Source organism: Salvelinus fontinalis, chromosome 42 (assembly GCF_029448725.1).
Source record: "Salvelinus fontinalis isolate EN_2023a chromosome 42, ASM2944872v1, whole genome shotgun sequence".
In the NCBI taxonomy this organism is placed as follows: domain Eukaryota; kingdom Metazoa; phylum Chordata; class Actinopteri; order Salmoniformes; family Salmonidae; genus Salvelinus; species Salvelinus fontinalis.
The window spans coordinates 20126124-20141894 of NC_074706.1; the positions used below are offsets into that span (position 1 = coordinate 20126124).

A 15771-nucleotide genomic window follows, 5' to 3' on the forward strand; every position below is an offset into this window, starting at 1 on the left:
AACAAAATGTGGAATAAATCAAGGGATATGAATACTTTCTGAAGGCACTGTAACTGTCGAAACGAAGCTTTAGCGTACTTATTTATTCAATGGCGAGCCAATGTATCCTATTGAGCCCATTTCAGCCATTACCGGGGTGTTTGACAGTTAATTTAAAAATATTCAGCAGTCGTAACGTTAACGGGAACAAACGACAGGCACAAGCAAGAGTATGAAAGAGTCACAGGAGTAAAAGCAATCAATCCAGCAATATTTAAGTGACAAGTGGATTTTGCACCCCTCAAACACTGGAAATAGATTGCTGAAAAAGGCAGATCCTCAGGTGGGCTGGGCATGCGCGTTGCTACGTTAAGTGCCGCAAAATGAACAGCCACGCTCTTCTGGGTGTAAACTGTGTGGATTTAGAAACTAAAAGTGCTCCTGAGTAGAATGGACGCCGCATTTACTGCAACACAACATACAGAAAATTGTGTATGGTGCAATTAGTATATCCAATATATAAAAACGACTGGATTTAAGCTGATTGGCCACTTTTTAAAGACAGCAAAATAAGCAGCGATACACCTCTGGGTGTAAACTGTGGATATCGAAACTAAAAGTGCTCCTGAGTAGAATGGACCCCGCTTTTACTGCGACACAACGTAAAGACAATTCTGCAATAAATTATAGGAGTATACATACAAAAAAGTTTGGTTAACCATTTATGCTTGAAAAAATAAACAAAAAAATCACACATCTTATAGAAAGACTTTTAATGATTATTTGTATAATAAGTATAAAACATACTGACAATTGTGCACATTTTCGGTAATTTTCACCCTTAATTATTCATTTATAAAATGTACAAGACAGGACTCTTATTCTGAAGAATTCCAAAATTCTGTGCCCAGAAGTACTTAGTTATTCTAGCCTGCTTCAAAGTTGTGCCTGTTTTTGTAAATTGTCCCTTACAATGTCCTTGCTGTAAAATATTTGGACATGTAAGAAGTGTCTGCAGAGGTGAGAAGCCAAAGGACATTTCACATGCAAAGTAGAAGAGAATGGACAAGGAGCAAAGTGTCTGTGGTGGTAGAACATGAGGCAACATCCTTAATGCCCAATTAGAGTTAGAGGTTGCCAAAACCAGGGCAGTTAAGAGTCTCCTATGCAGAGGCTGTCAGAAGAGGAGAACGATTGAGTATCTGTGAAGGTCCGATGGTGGTGAATACCGTTAGGCCTACACTGCAGCCCGAGTAGGCCCTAATACCAGCAGCAGGACCCAGAAATGATTCATGTGGAGAAAGTGGATTTTGTGGATTTTATAGCGATGGGAGTAAATGGCACTGCACAAGTTGAAACAAAGTCAAGAAAGATCGACTTCACTTCTGCAACGGAACACTTTCTAGGATTAAATTATGTTTTTCAATGCAAGTCATTGAGAGAGGAGCAAAACTGAGCCACCATAGGCTGTACTCGAATGTCTACTCTTTTTTTATTGGTCAAAATGGGAATGTAGTTTTGTAAATGTATAGTATAATGTTATTTTCCCATCCCCATAATGGAATTCACATTTATTTTATGATTTTTTTCCCCACCCCCGTCCAGTTGGTGGCGGCAGTAAACCATTTGCGTGTAGTTCGCCATAAAACCTCAAAGAAGAAGAAGTAAACGGAAGTAAGCGTTGACCAAGAACAATTTCCACGTTAGCGTTTTTGTTAGATTTATTAACACAATGAAACTCAAACTATGACTCATTTAACTGCATACCATCACATACTTGCCCCAGATAGTCTTAAATTTGCGTTGGAGACAAGACTTGGTTGATAGATGTTAGGTAATGCTAGCTAGCTAGTAACGTTAGCTGTTAACAAGGATAACGGTATGGTTTTTCACACTCAAATAGCCTCCATCATGGAGGTGCTAGCGAATGCAGCCGTGGCAGAGATCTGTAAAATCGTAGACGACGACTATGCAGTGTTTCGTTTGGAAATTTCCCAAAGCCAGAAAGAAAACAGGACATTGCGGAGGAAACTACAGCTAATAGAACTGAAGGTATCACGGGAGCGCGCAGAGAGGACAACGCGAGAGCGCGTCCTCACCAGTCGTCCTAGTAGTGTCAAGATCATTGACCGATACAGAGGAATGGCAAGAGGTACAATTAGCAGAAGGCCGAGCTGCGCGGCCTGTCTCCTGACTGCACTTGTGTAACTTTAGATGTGTTAACCAGAATTGGGTCTTGGTCAGTTTTTGGATAGTATGAAATAATTCCCCTGATTACTTAGCTATCTTGCACAAACACACCATATCATATTCTAACCAGGTTCTTGATTTACTGCATTTCCTATTATTTATACATTGAAAACAATAGGATGCCTAGAACATCATCAATTGATCTATAAATAGTATATCAAGAAGTTATGCGAAGTGTTACCTTACATCCTTGCCAATTCTAGACAGTGTCAATAGTGTATAATATACCGTTGAGCATTGACAGTAGCTAACCTAACCACTTCTTTAATTAAGCAATAAGCCCGAGGGGATGTGGTATATGGCCAATATACCATGGTGCTAAGGGCTGTTCTTATGGACAATGCAACACGGAGTGTCTGGATACAGCCCTTAGCCGTGGTATATTGGCCATATACCACAAACCCCAGAGGTGCCTTATTGCTATTATAAACTGGTTACCAATGTAATTAGAGAAGTAAAAATAAATGTTTTGCCATACCTGTGGTATACAGTCTGACATGCCATGGCTGTCAGCCAATCAGCATTCAGAGCTCGAACCACCCAGTTTATAACCCCCAATCACTCTCTCAGGTGAAGGACATCTCACTGGAGGCCACGGGAACTTTGTGATGACTGCAGGACACAGTACATGGAGCGATGACCAACCAATCACTGTTGATGAGGGGAGTGGAACCTCAACCCAGCATGTTATCATGATAGAGGTTAGTGTAATAGTGTTGCATTAAAAATGAGTTACTTTGTAAATAAAATGTGGTCTGTTTATTTCAGAAAGGCTCCCCTCAGCTATTCACTAGCTTCCATTTACATCCTAATTTAACTGCCGTAGGGGAGTTTGTTAGACTTCCCTATGACGTTGTTATCCAATTCAACTCATGTACCGGTAATAACTTTCTTTCTTCTTGTCAGTCTGCAGAGGCAGCAGGTCCTGGGGTCAAGCTGGAGAGGTCTGAAGGAGAAGAAGACCCACGGCACAGCAGAGACATCCAGACTGGAGCAGCTGGAGTGCCCCCTGTAGCCACAGAGGACCCCACCACCACCCCAGCACAGCCCAGGACCCAACGCAGCATCACGGAGGTCAGTGGAACGCAGAACGTCTTCCTCAAGTCAGAAACAGATATCGAGGCTTTAACGGGGCTGGGTCGACTGGGTCGTCCTCCTGCTCCCCACTCAGAGCATTTACTTTATGGTAACACGAGCCCGAGGACAGTTTTGTCTCATCAAGACCCAAGGGACACGTTACAGACTGGCAATGATCCATCCTGTTCATACTCTACAGGGACAGAGATTATACCTGGTGACATGCCTGTGGGCTTAGAGTTACACATTGATCTGTCTAGAGGGGACTGGAACCGGTACAGTAGTAGTGTACACTCTGAAGGGTTACTAGATAAGAAAGGGGAGGGTCTGGTCGTAGATGAGGTAAAAGTGGAGGGCGACATTCCTCTGACATGGAATGCAGACGAGACTCGGTTAGAAGGACACTCGCAGGGCAACACTAGTGAATTCGTAGACCACAGGGAAAGCTTAGAGACTAATCTAAATGTCGCAACCAACTCCCCTTTACATGCGTTCAGGGATCGCGACCCAGTGTCTAAGTCGATGGCACCTTCCGATTCACACGGCCGCAACCTTTTTGATCAGGTATTGACCTCAAACGACAGGACTAGAGCCCAGGCTCAGGGAGGGGGAGCCACATCAGGCAATAGTAAAGAAAAACGGTTTCTCTGCATGTTCTGTAACAAAGGCTTCAGCTGCCCCCAGAAGGTGGAGGTCCACCAGAGGATCCACACAGGGGTGAAACCCTTCAGCTGTACCCAGTGTCACATGTGCTTCACCCAAGCTGGCACCCTGAAGAGGCATCATAGGGTCCACACAGGAGAGAAACCCTTCAGCTGTACCCAGTGTCACATGCGCTTCGCCCAGGCTGGTGACTTGAAGAGGCACCAGAGGGTCCACACGGGAGAGAGGCCCTTCGCCTGTATGCACTGCAGGAGGAGGTTCTCAGAGAGGGGTTGCCTCAGGACACACCAGCAGAAAAACCATTCCACTGTATAACATAGAAAGTAAAAATTCCACCCGACAGCTTCTGACTTTTAGATCAAACCCTGCATTAAAGACAAAGATTTATTGTCATTGTTGTCTGAAGAAAAGATCCACAGATTAATTTGGAATAATGAGAGTAACAGATTTCAGTGTTCAATATTCCTGGGTAGAATATTGCATCCAGACAATGTGTGATATAAGCCTAAAAAGTCTGTTACATATTGTGTTTGTACTGTGTAGGCTATATGATGTTCACAAATGCCTTTTTCATTTCTTCCTTTCAACAACTTAATTTCCCCCCCCCAAGACACTTGAATGAATGCAGATGTTTTTGTTGATGTGTATGTGTGGTTTTCATATTATATATTTAACACTTGTTTATGTTTAATAAACACAAAATGTGACTTTTCATTCTAAGACTTTCATTGAGAAATTCTTTAGTAAGCATGCATCCGATCTCACCCTATTCTGCATACATACAACAGTGCTTTATAACCAATATACACTTACTAAATATACCTACACACTAACAAACACCTACTGTACACATCAAATAGTTTGTCAGGTTTGTCTGATGACTTTTGACTTATCATTGCTGACTTGTTTTTACCCACAACAACATATTTATTTCCACCATGATGGGTTTAACAACAATGAAGTCATTCTGTAACTACAGTATAGGACTCAAACCTAGTGGGGATGGGTAAAGACTCCATGTTGAAAGTGTGTTTATTATCTGTGTGTATACGTACCTGAGGGAGTGTATGTCTGTGTAATCTGCATCACGTCTCTCTTCCAGGAGGAGGAGGGTCCAGAGGTGCTGCGGATGAAGTAGGGGGCGTGTGATGAGGGTCTGGGGAACACTGAGAGGAACATGGCCATGGAAGAAAACCAGACTACAACTCCTCCTGAACCCACAGAGGAACCAGCTGAGCAGCACAGGGCCACACACAGTCTCCCTGAGGTGAGCCAACGGAAACTACTGTCTGAATGGTATTAGGTCAGGACCCGTATCCACAAAATGTGTCAGAGTAGGTTTGCTGATCTAGGAGCAGTTTTGCATTTTCTATTTGGAAAGATCCTAGATTAGCACTCGTACTCTGAGACTAGGTGCCCAGGTCTTGATTAATTTTGTTTTAAGTGTGGGACGATGCCTTTGAATTATTCGTTGATTTGATTACTTGACATGCTAGCTGTACCTGAAGACTTCCAGTCTTTGCGCTAAGCTGGCTTGCGAAATTGCCTCTAACTTCCTGCATACTGGACGCAGAGAGGTAAAAATGGTATCCACGGGTTAACCTGACTCTGAGGAAGTAGATCATTGCACAAACTATCCCTTTAAAGAGTGTCAAGTAATCAAATTAACTAACACGTTTGCATAGTATCAAATTAACTAACATGTTTGCATAGTACTCATAGCAATCCCTCATTGCCCAATCAGAAGATGCTCTATAGCAGGGTGTTCATATCAGATTTCTTGATCCAACATCCTCTCACTCTGTACCTCTTACAGTCAGTAGACATGGAGGATGGGAAGCCTGATCTGCTGCTAGTCAAAGAGGAGACAATAGAAGACGAACCAGAGAGCACTGACCTGCTGAGTGGACTAAAGATGGGGGAGCAAGGTAAGGGAGAAAGGCATAGTTGCTAAAACACTTTTCTTTCTAAACGAGTGTGCTCTCAGCTTTAAAGACAGTGATAACACATCATTTGATGTGTAATGTTATAAGCAGTATCTTATTTCAAAGAACAGCGCGAGTACGTTTTTCATTGAACAGTGACCAAGAGCAATTTCCACATTGGTGTTGTTATTTAGACTTTTATGAACACCCTGGAACTCAAAATATGACTAATTTAACTTCACAGCATCACATACTTACCCCAATTAGCATTTAATGCGTACCGGTAACTCAGAGCTCCCCAGGTCACTCGCCTCTCGTGCATACTTTTTGTTTCGGCACCTCCCGATTTACAAATGAATCACTGATTACATGATTAAATAACCATAGTTATTCTACAACATTGCCTGATTTTTTGCATCTTGTTTTCATTCTATTGTAAGGCCTACATGAAATGTACAAAATGTGTTTGTATGTAATAATTTTTGAAAACACTTATGGCCATTTTTTTAAATAAACTCCAATGGCTCCATATTGTTAGGTACTTGAATCACACTGTTAGAGATGGGCTTGACTGTGATTAACATTTTATAATATTATGTAATGTTTCTGTGTGTACAGCAAATAGTTTTTTCAGGTAGCCTAGCGGTTAAGAGAGTTGGGCCAGTAATCAAAAGGTTGCTGGTTTGAATACCCGAGCTGACTAGGTGGAAAAACCTGTTGATGTGCCCCTTTCTGTATCAAAGCGTCTGCTAAATTACTAAAACGCAAATGTAATAAACCTTTATAGTTTTCTGCACAATCTTTGTTTGCAGTCTGCAGTCAATGAAGACCTGCTGATATCCAGTGTTACTTGTGGGAGAGAGTGGACCTCTGAGATGGCTGGTCACAAAGACTTTCCCGGATCACGACCATGGATCAGAAGCCATCACTCTTCCTTCCAGAGTCAGAACCGGGACCGAACCACACAGAACACATCTGGCAGGGAGTCCGGTTGCCGGCATCAATATCTCAGGTGCCACCTACCACTGATGTTTCCTTGAGCAAGGAACTTAACCCCCTAAACTGCTCATTGGACGGTGAACTGCGTCTGCTCTCTGCTCCAGCCTCTACAACTAAATGTGTTTGTATGTATGTGTGTGTGTGTATATCAGGGGCTGGATAAAAGCAGAAGACAAATTTCCACCACACAATCCCAATAACAATGGCTAGAGTTCAAGGAGGGAGCTCAAAGACTGGCTCCTGCTTCTATCACCTCACAATGTGGGAGGCCAAGTATTGGGATCGACGTCGACAAGCCGTGCACGTGGGAAGCCTTCTCTGAGGCGAAGTATGTGAAGAGGCGTTCACACCAAGGAAAGGCCCTTCAAGTGCAAACTATGTTACACAAGCTTCTTCCTGACTAGCCTTATCAGCCTGTGTCCAAAACGGGGAGAAATCGTAGCAGTGTGGCTTGAGATATACAGAGTGGATATCTGGGAACCTTATTATAGTTATCATGTGAAGTGTATTGGGGGCAAGTATTGGGTGGGTTTTTTGTATTACTAAGTCCCTCAGTTGAGAATCTGAGGGGTATGCTATGATTGAAGCTAGATCTAATCAATGTTTTCTAAAGCTAGCCTGCTTCAGTTAGCTTCACACTTCAGCTCAGGCTCCATCCATACTACGACAGTTGATATTGCTCGTCAGCCTGCTGCTGACTCTAGCAGGCTTGTAACTGCGCGTGCATGTCGCACATTTTAATGTGTGCCTAAATTAAAATGAAAGTAACGTTATCTTGCAAATTCGGCAGGCCACGGTGCGAAATAGGCTTGTTGATGTGCCGTCTTTATTTTATTACTTAATCGTTCATTTAAAAAATATGTATATTTCACCTTTATTTAACCAGTAGGGCAGTTGAGAACAAGTTCTCATTTACAACTGCGACCTTCTCACTTCTATCAATACAAATAATTGTATTAAATCAAACACACGTGAAGTTTCAAATATATTGTCATTACTATATGTGTAATGTTATAATACCAATCATATAACTTTTTTTTTTTACAAAAACATTTTTTATTAATAAAATATATATTCTGTCATATTGCTCAAATGATGAGATGCTGACGCAATCTTTGTGAGAGGTGGGAAATAAAAGTTAATTGGTGCTCAACTCGCAGCTCAGGCTCTTCATTCAGCATAAATGGAGTTAGCCCTGAGTTAGCCTGCCCGGGAACGGGTTAATTCTGAAGGAGTCGTTGCCATAGAAATGTACCTGGCTAAAAGGTGAGCCACTTTCGTTGTACCTGTTATCCCGAATGGAACTCAAGAGTTGACCAGTTACCTCGCTAACTCCTCAAACCATGTAGTATAGGGCTCAAGGTACGCTTACATTCTCACACAATACACAGACTTGTTGTTTGGTGTGCTGGCATAGCCAAAACACTATCATTGAAGTGTAACACAACATTTCTCCGAATTTGGTTTTGCCTATGTTCTATTCATAAGAAATATGTCCCCCTATTTTTATAACACCTTTTAAACAGTTGTACCTGTTCCTTTACTACGGTGATCAAATCTGTTAACGAGGAACCCTGCTGTCCGTTTGATATCTTTACTTTTATTTGCTTGTTTATTATTTAAATGTAAAATTGGTCTTAGCTTCCTTGAAACCTATAGGTTTCTGTCCTTGCCACCGATGGGATAGAGGGAGACATTATTTTTAGATAATTTACGGTAATTTTTCTAAACAAGGCTGCGCTGAGCTTCCAAGAAAATGATCATGAATGGTCATTGCTATCTGGAATCTTTGGGACGTCCCTTCCCCATTGAAGTTGAAAATTAAAATGAGTAAGGGTAAGGTGGCCGACGTCCTAAGGATTCCAGATAGCAACGACAAATCATGACTCGTTGGTTTGATGTAGCATTACCGTAGTTCATAGAACATAACCGTATCCTTTTCATTTAGCCACACCCTATGAGCTATGACGCCAAAAACGTCCTTTCTCTTCAGTGTAAACGGAAGTTAGCAATGACCAAAAACAATTTCTACGTTAGCTTTTTTTATTGCTGTTATTTATACGTTTATTAACACGATGTAACTCTAAATATGACTAATTAACTTAACAGCATCACATACGAATTGGAGACAGGACTTGGTTGATAGATGTTATCTAGGTATAGTTAGCTAACAATGGCTAACTGCATGGTTTTTCACAATCAAATAGCCTCCATTATGGAGATGCTAGCGAATTCAGCCGTGGCAGAGATCTGTAAACTCGTAGACGACGACTATGCAGTGTTTCGTTTGGAAATGACTCAAAGCCAGAAAGACAACAGGGGATTGCGGAGGAAACTACAACTACTGGAACTGAAGGTGGCACGGGAGCGCGCAGAGAGAACATTGCGACAGCACGTCGTCGCCAGTCGTCCCAGTAGTGTCAAGATCCTCGACCGATACAGAGGAATGGCAAGAGGTACATTTTGCAGAAGGCAGAGACTGCGGGGCCTATCGCCCCGTTCCCGAATGCGCATGTGTTCAGATTTGTTACCCATAATTGAGTCTTGGTCAGTTTTTAGATAGAATACAATACTTTCCCTCATTAATTATATTTATTTTACCAGGCAGGTAAATTTAAGAACAAATTATTCTTGCACAAAGACATAATATTCTAACCAGATTCTTGATTTACTGAGCGTCCTATTATCATACTCAATAAAAAGAATGTGATGCATGGGACATCAATCAATAAATAGTATATCAAGAAGTTATGATATATTTTACTTTGCCAATTGTAGACAGTGTCAAGAGTGTACAACATAGTGTTGAGCATTGAAAGTACCTAACTTTACCACCCCTTTTGCCCCAATCACTTTCTTAGGTGAAGGACATCTCACTGGAGGCCACAGGAGCTTTGTGAAGCCAGCGGGACACAATGCGTGGAGAGATGACCAACCCATAGCTATAGATGAGGGGAGTGGAACCTCAACCCAGCATGTTATCGTGATCGAGGTTAGTGTCATAGTGTAACATAAAAAATTACGGTACGTAAAATGTGACACGTTTATTTCAGAAAAGCTCCCCCAGCTATTAATTTGCTTACATGTACTGTACATCCTTATTTATCTGCCATAGGGGAGCTTGTGAGAATTCTCTACAATATTGTTGTCCAATTCAACTCAAGTACCGGTAATAACCTCCTCTCTGCTTGTCAGTCTGCAAATGCAGATGCTGCAGGTCCTGGGGTCAAGCAGGAGAGGAATGAAGGAGAGGACCCTAGACACAACAGAGACATCCAGACTGGAGCAGCGGTTGGAGTGGCACCCCCTTTAGTCACGGAGGACCTTGCCAATGCCGCTGCACCCCAGGCCAGGACCCGACGCGGCATCACGGAGGTCAGTGGAACGCTGAACGACGCCCTCAAGTCAGAGACTTTAGGATCAGACCCAGAGAGACTGGGGCTGGGGCCACTGGGCTGTCCTCCTGCTCCTGGCACAGAGTACTTACCATTATTTCACCAGAGCCAGAGGACGGTTAATTCCCATGGAGATGGTGATGCATTCTACACTGGCATTGATGATCTGCCTTGTTCTTACGCTACAGAGATGGACCCTGGCCACATATCCTTGGGTTTAGAGACACAGACTGATCTGTTTAGAGGGGACTGGAACCGGTACAGTAGTAGTGTATACTCTGAAGGGTGCCTAGATAAGAAAGGGGAGGTTATAGTGGTAGATGAGGTGACTGTGAAAGTGGAGGGCGATGCTCCTCCTACATGGAATGCAGATCGTCACATAGGAGATGGACAGTCACATGGCAGAGATTTCTTAGATTACAGGGGAAGCTTAGAGACAAATCTAAATGTCGACACTCACTCCCCTTTACATGTGTTCAGGGATCGTGACCCAGTGTCCACGTCATTGGGGCCTTTCGATTCACAGGGCTCCGTCCTTTTCGATCAGGTATTGAACTCAACAGACCAAAGTGCCAAGACGCAGGGAGGGGGAGCCACATCGGGCAATAATAAAGACAAACCGTTCCTCTGCATGTTCTGTAACAAAGGCTTCAGCTGCTCCCAGAAGGTGGAGATCCATCAGAGGATCCACACAGGGGTGAAACCCTTCAGCTGTACCCAGTGTCACATGCGCTTCGCCCAGGCTTGCAACCTGAAGAGGCACCAGAGGGTCCACACAGGGGAGAAACCCTACAGCTGCCCCCAGTGTGAGAAGAGGTTTTCCCGCCAGCACCAGCTGAAGATGCACCTGAAGGCCCACACGGAAGAAAGGTCGTTCACCTGTACGCACTGCGGAAAGAGTTTCTCAGAGAGCTGCTACCTCAGGATACACCAGCAGAAAAACCATTCCACTCTATAACATAGAAAGTAACCATTCCACTTGATAGTTTCTGACATTTAGATCAAACACTGCATTAAAGACAAATGGTAATTGTTTTCAACAGAAAATACCCATAGATTAATAAAACCCATTAGGCTACAATGCCTCTTATTCTCTGGCTGTATACAAAAATCCATACGTATCCGAATGGGTCCATTAATTGCTAATGCAGTTAAGGTGTGGAGGCAGGCCAACAGACATCTCATGATCTCATTCCCTTTTCACAGCCATTCTCCATTATGGACAATAACCTAAACTTATCGGGCTCAAACCACTTTGTTTTTCAATCAATGGTCTAGTAGAAATATTTTCATCCTCAGTGACATCTTTGACAATTCAGGTCTTCAAACTTTTCAAGACTTCAAAGAATCATATAATCTCCCAGGGACTTCCTTGTTATTTTTTTCCTTATGCTCCGCTTGGCTCTCAAAGCCTATGGAGTACCCTGGGATTTCCTTATTGCCACCCATCACCTATTTGATACTCTTTTGAATACTCCCAAGTCTGTTGGCCTGGTCTCCACTCTCTACTCCAAACTCTACTCGATCGACAAGTGTTCACCTGCGGCCACTTCCATCTGGAACAGAGAACTAATAGGTTTTGGAGAACAGTTGAACTGGAAGGTGATTTGGAACAATGTTTTCTCATCAAAAAACATCTCACCAGTTGATTCATTTAAAATGTATTCACAAATGTTTTGATACACCATATAGCCGCTTCCAAATGAAACTCTCTGGCTATAATCTTCGTAAACTGTTGCCCTCTTGAATCAGTCGGGATCTATATACATATGTTTTGGGAATGCCCAGTGAATCTGTGCTGGAAATTCACTGTTCGACTGACAGACCTTTCAATTATCTGAATGTGTGGGGTACAGAGATGGGGTAGTCATTCAAAAATCATGTTAAACACCATTATTGCACACAGAGTGAGTCCATGCAACTTATTATGTGACTTGTTAAGCATATTTTTACTCCTGAAGTTATTTAGGATTGACATAACAAAATACTTATTGACCCAAGACATTTCAGCTTTTCATGTTTAATTAAGTTGTAAAAATGTCAAACAACATAATTCCATTTTGATATTATGGGGTATTGTGTGTTGGCCAGTGATAAAAAAATCAAAATTTAATCATTTTTAAATTCAGGCTGTAACAACAAAATGTGGAATAAGTCAAGGGGTGTGAATACTTTCTGAAGGCTCTGTAATAGTCGATGGAGGTTATCCAAGGATAAATGATTTTTAACAAACCCACTTTTATCAATAAATGAAGTTCTGTCTTGACTTTGGAAATAGTCGTCGCTACCTGGTCTGAAAATAGTTTGTGTTGAGAACGCTCTAATGCAGTTAATATTTCCAATTCTGATGTTTTCTTTCATTGTGATTTATTGAACACCGATGCAAAATGCAGTTACATCATATTTTTTTTTGAAAACCTTTGATGGCATCCCGTAGAATCGGGGGTCACCAAGTGAATTTGTATTGATCTTTATTAATTAATTTGGTTCAATTTCAAATTGATCACAGAATGTAGGATAATCAGATAGAATTCTGTAATATCTAACAATATGCTGTTCAGGCAATCAAAAAATGTTAGATCATATGAATTTGGAGCGTACACATTAATCTTTTTTTGGGGGGGAGTGTACACATTAATAAATTGTTTCTTTCCATTATGGATACATTTATGGAAAGTGATTCTGCCTTCTTAAGTCTGGGTCTTTACCCAAAATGGGGATTTTGAGTTTATGTATCATTATGATTACACCTTTAGATTTGTTTGGGGCTGATGAAAAAGCAGACAGTTTGTACAAATGGTTCTGCATTCTATGTGAGTCCTTATAGAGCACGTGTGTTTCTTGGAGCGTTGCTATATCAATATGGTTTCTTGCTAGAATATCAAGACAGCTAGACCGTTTGATAGGAAAATGTATCCGTTTCAAATTCCATGAAAGAATAGCTAGCGTTGACATTTGTTTTTCAGAAAGGAGTGTTTTATTGATGATAAAATGGTTATCTATTATTCTATTTTATTATTATTTATTATTATATTTTATTATTATTATTTTATTATTATTATCTATCTATTAGTGTTGATAAGCCCATGGATGTGTAACAAAAAGCAGGATCCACAGGGAAACTCACCCATTGGTCGTTCCCCACACAGAAGACTCCCTGTAAACCATCCCCCCCTTCCTTGTCCCCCCTTCCCTAATCCTCCCCTCCCTTGAATAAAGACGCGTAGCAGCAAACGCTTGTGGGTGTGCCCGCAGCATATAGCGGCACGTTCGATTGGGGGTCAAGAATTCAGCATAGTACGTTTGTATGAAGGTCTGGTTATTAAATATGTAAATAGATTAATCCATTCTCCATTTCATGAATTTATTAACAGGTAAATAGTAATATGCTCTAAACCGCTCTGGTGACAAACAAACTTTGCTGCCCTGTTTCCAATCGTCCACATGGCTAGGAGAACCTATTCAAGTAAATGCATTTCGAAAATTTATTTTTGTAAATGTATTTTTAGCTAACCAGTTACAGTGTAGGCTAACTCAAATGAGCTGCTAACGTTGCTATCTATCTAGCCAACTTTACATACTGTATAGCTAGCTAGCTGAATTAAATATCACCAGCTACCTAACTTCATATTAGCTAGCTATTTTGTTGTATTTGTCATTGTAAAAAACAAACTCCAAATGCATTTGTAGGTAGCTAGCTAACAGCCATTGAGGAGGCTGAAAGGATAACCACCCCAGCTGTGGCCTGCTGGAGGTCATTTTGCAGGGCTCTGGCAGTGCTCCTCCTTGCACAAAGGCGGAGCTAGCGGTCCTGTTGCTGGGTTGTTGCCCTCCTACAGCCTCCTCCACGTCTCCTGATGTACTGTCCTGTCTCCTGGTAGCACCTCCATGCTCTGGACACTACGCTGACAGACACAGCAAACCTTCTTGCCACAGCTCGCATTGATGTGCCATCCTGGATGAGCTGCACTACCTGAGCCACTTGTGTGGGTTGTAGACTCCGTCTCATGCTACCACTAGAGTGAAAGCACCGCCAGCATTCAAAAGTGACCAAAACATCAGCCAGGAAGCATAGGAACTGAGAAGTGGTCTGTGGTCACCACCTGTAGAATCACTCCTTTATTGGGGGTGTCTTGCTAATTGCCTATAATTTCCACCTTTTGTCTATTCCATTTGCACAACAGCATGTGAAATTTATTGTCAATCAGTGTTGCTTCCTAAGTGGACAGTTTAATTTCACAGAAGTGTGATTGACTTGGAGTTACATTGTGTTGTTTAAGTGTTCCCTTTATTTTTTTGGGCAGTGTACATTTTTCCATAAATAATGTGCATATTTTTTCCAAAATACAATCCACATTAGTACAAAAAAATCTGATATATCATCATTCGATTGTATTATTATTTCGTTTTTTAAATTTTGAAGTAAACATACTTTTAGTCATATTTGTAGTTAAAAACTACTGCCAATTAAATGGGGGGCAGACCAACATTTTAAATATACTTTATTTTATTGACAAAGTGGTTCATCCATTGATCCTGAGAGAGAATGACCAGAAATATGGCTTAGTTTTATTTATTTACTTATCCCACAGCCAGCATTAGCATCGCTGTTAGTGAAACAATGGGAGTGGTAGAGCCAATGCCAGGATGCTTCAAAAAGCATGCTCAAATCCTCAATGTCAGTTCAAACCAAATGTTATCGCAACCCAAATACCATATTAAGTTGCACATATAGAATATTGGAGGATATTATAGAAATTCTGCATTTCCAGTATACACACCAATATAGCACTATGTGTACATTCAGAGGGGTAGATGGTTTCTGTATTACAGTTCTACCAAGTATCCATAGCACTGACAGACTTTTATCAGCTGTTTTGACTGGAACTAACCGTATATGTAAGGTCATTTTGATTTTGTTCACGGTCATACCTAGTGATAACCCGTTATAACCATAGACAAGTACTTGAGGAGCTATATCTCTGCAGATGATCTGTCTATCATCACTGATATAGGTCCCCCTCTACCCTCTAGTGATAAAGCAGGATGCTACTCTACAGGACTGTTTCGCTAACACAGACTGGAATATGTTCCGGGAATGGCATTGAGGAGTATACCACCTCAGTCACCGGCTTCATCAGTAAGTGCATCGACAACGTCGTCCCCACAGTGACCGTACGTACATATCCCAACCAGAAGCCATGGATTACAGGCAACATCCGCACCGAGCTAAAGGCTAGAGCCGCCGCTTTCAACGAGCAGGACATTAATCCGGATGCTTATAAGAAATACAGCTATGCCCTCAGACGAACCAACAAGCAGGCAAAGCGTCAATACAGGACTAAGATTGAATCCTAATACACTGGCTCTGATGCTCATTGGATGTGGCAGGGCTTGAAAACTAATACGGACTACAAAGAGAAACCCAGCCGCAAGCTGCCCAGTGACGCGAGCCTACCAGATGGGCCAAATACCTTTTATGC

The 15771-nt window shown here is 41.8% G+C and overlaps 2 protein-coding genes across 3 annotated transcripts; both read left to right on the forward strand.

Moving 5' to 3' along the window:
• Positions 1 to 1627: 1627 nt before the first annotated feature.
• On the forward strand, positions 1628 to 8016 carry LOC129841466 (zinc finger and BTB domain-containing protein 18-like). 2 transcript variants are annotated; one of them, XR_008757324.1, is made up of 6 exons: positions 1628 to 2131; positions 2800 to 2930; positions 3136 to 3303; positions 5072 to 5236; positions 5786 to 5897; positions 6707 to 8016. XR_008757324.1 is itself a non-coding variant. In XM_055909740.1 (3 exons), the coding sequence occupies exons 1-3, from the start codon at positions 1861 to 1863 to the stop codon at positions 4282 to 4284; spliced, it is 1551 nt and encodes a 516-aa protein (XP_055765715.1). In that variant the 5' UTR covers positions 1628 to 1860; the 3' UTR covers positions 4285 to 5024. The 2 variants fall into 2 exon arrangements, 1 of the variants encoding a protein (XP_055765715.1); XM_055909740.1 differs by lacking the exons at positions 5072 to 5236; positions 5786 to 5897; positions 6707 to 8016 and having other exon boundaries at positions 3136 to 5024.
• Positions 8017 to 8837: 821 nt separating this feature from the next.
• On the forward strand, positions 8838 to 12554 carry LOC129841464 (transcription factor Ken-like). Its single transcript, XM_055909738.1, has 3 exons — positions 8838 to 9349; positions 9755 to 9885; positions 10089 to 12554. Exons 1-3 carry the CDS (start codon positions 9067 to 9069, stop codon positions 11244 to 11246), a joined length of 1572 nt encoding a protein of 523 aa, XP_055765713.1. The 5' UTR covers positions 8838 to 9066; the 3' UTR covers positions 11247 to 12554.
• Positions 12555 to 15771: the final 3217 nt, after the last annotated feature.

Excerpts from the sequence above, each read along its gene's own strand:
- LOC129841466 (XM_055909740.1), top strand. The coding sequence starts at position 1,861 with ATGGTTTTTCACACTCAAATAGCCTCCATCATGGAGGTGCTAGCGAAT. Across the intron at positions 2,132-2,799 it reads ATACAGAGGAATGGCAAGAG|GTGAAGGACATCTCACTGGA; the intron begins GTACAATTAGCA and ends TCACTCTCTCAG. Across the intron at positions 2,931-3,135 it reads AGCATGTTATCATGATAGAG|TCTGCAGAGGCAGCAGGTCC; the intron begins GTTAGTGTAATA and ends TCTTCTTGTCAG.
- LOC129841464 (XM_055909738.1), top strand. The coding sequence starts at position 9,067 with ATGGCTAACTGCATGGTTTTTCACAATCAAATAGCCTCCATTATGGAG. Across the intron at positions 9,350-9,754 it reads ATACAGAGGAATGGCAAGAG|GTGAAGGACATCTCACTGGA; the intron begins GTACATTTTGCA and ends TCACTTTCTTAG. Across the intron at positions 9,886-10,088 it reads AGCATGTTATCGTGATCGAG|TCTGCAAATGCAGATGCTGC; the intron begins GTTAGTGTCATA and ends TCTGCTTGTCAG.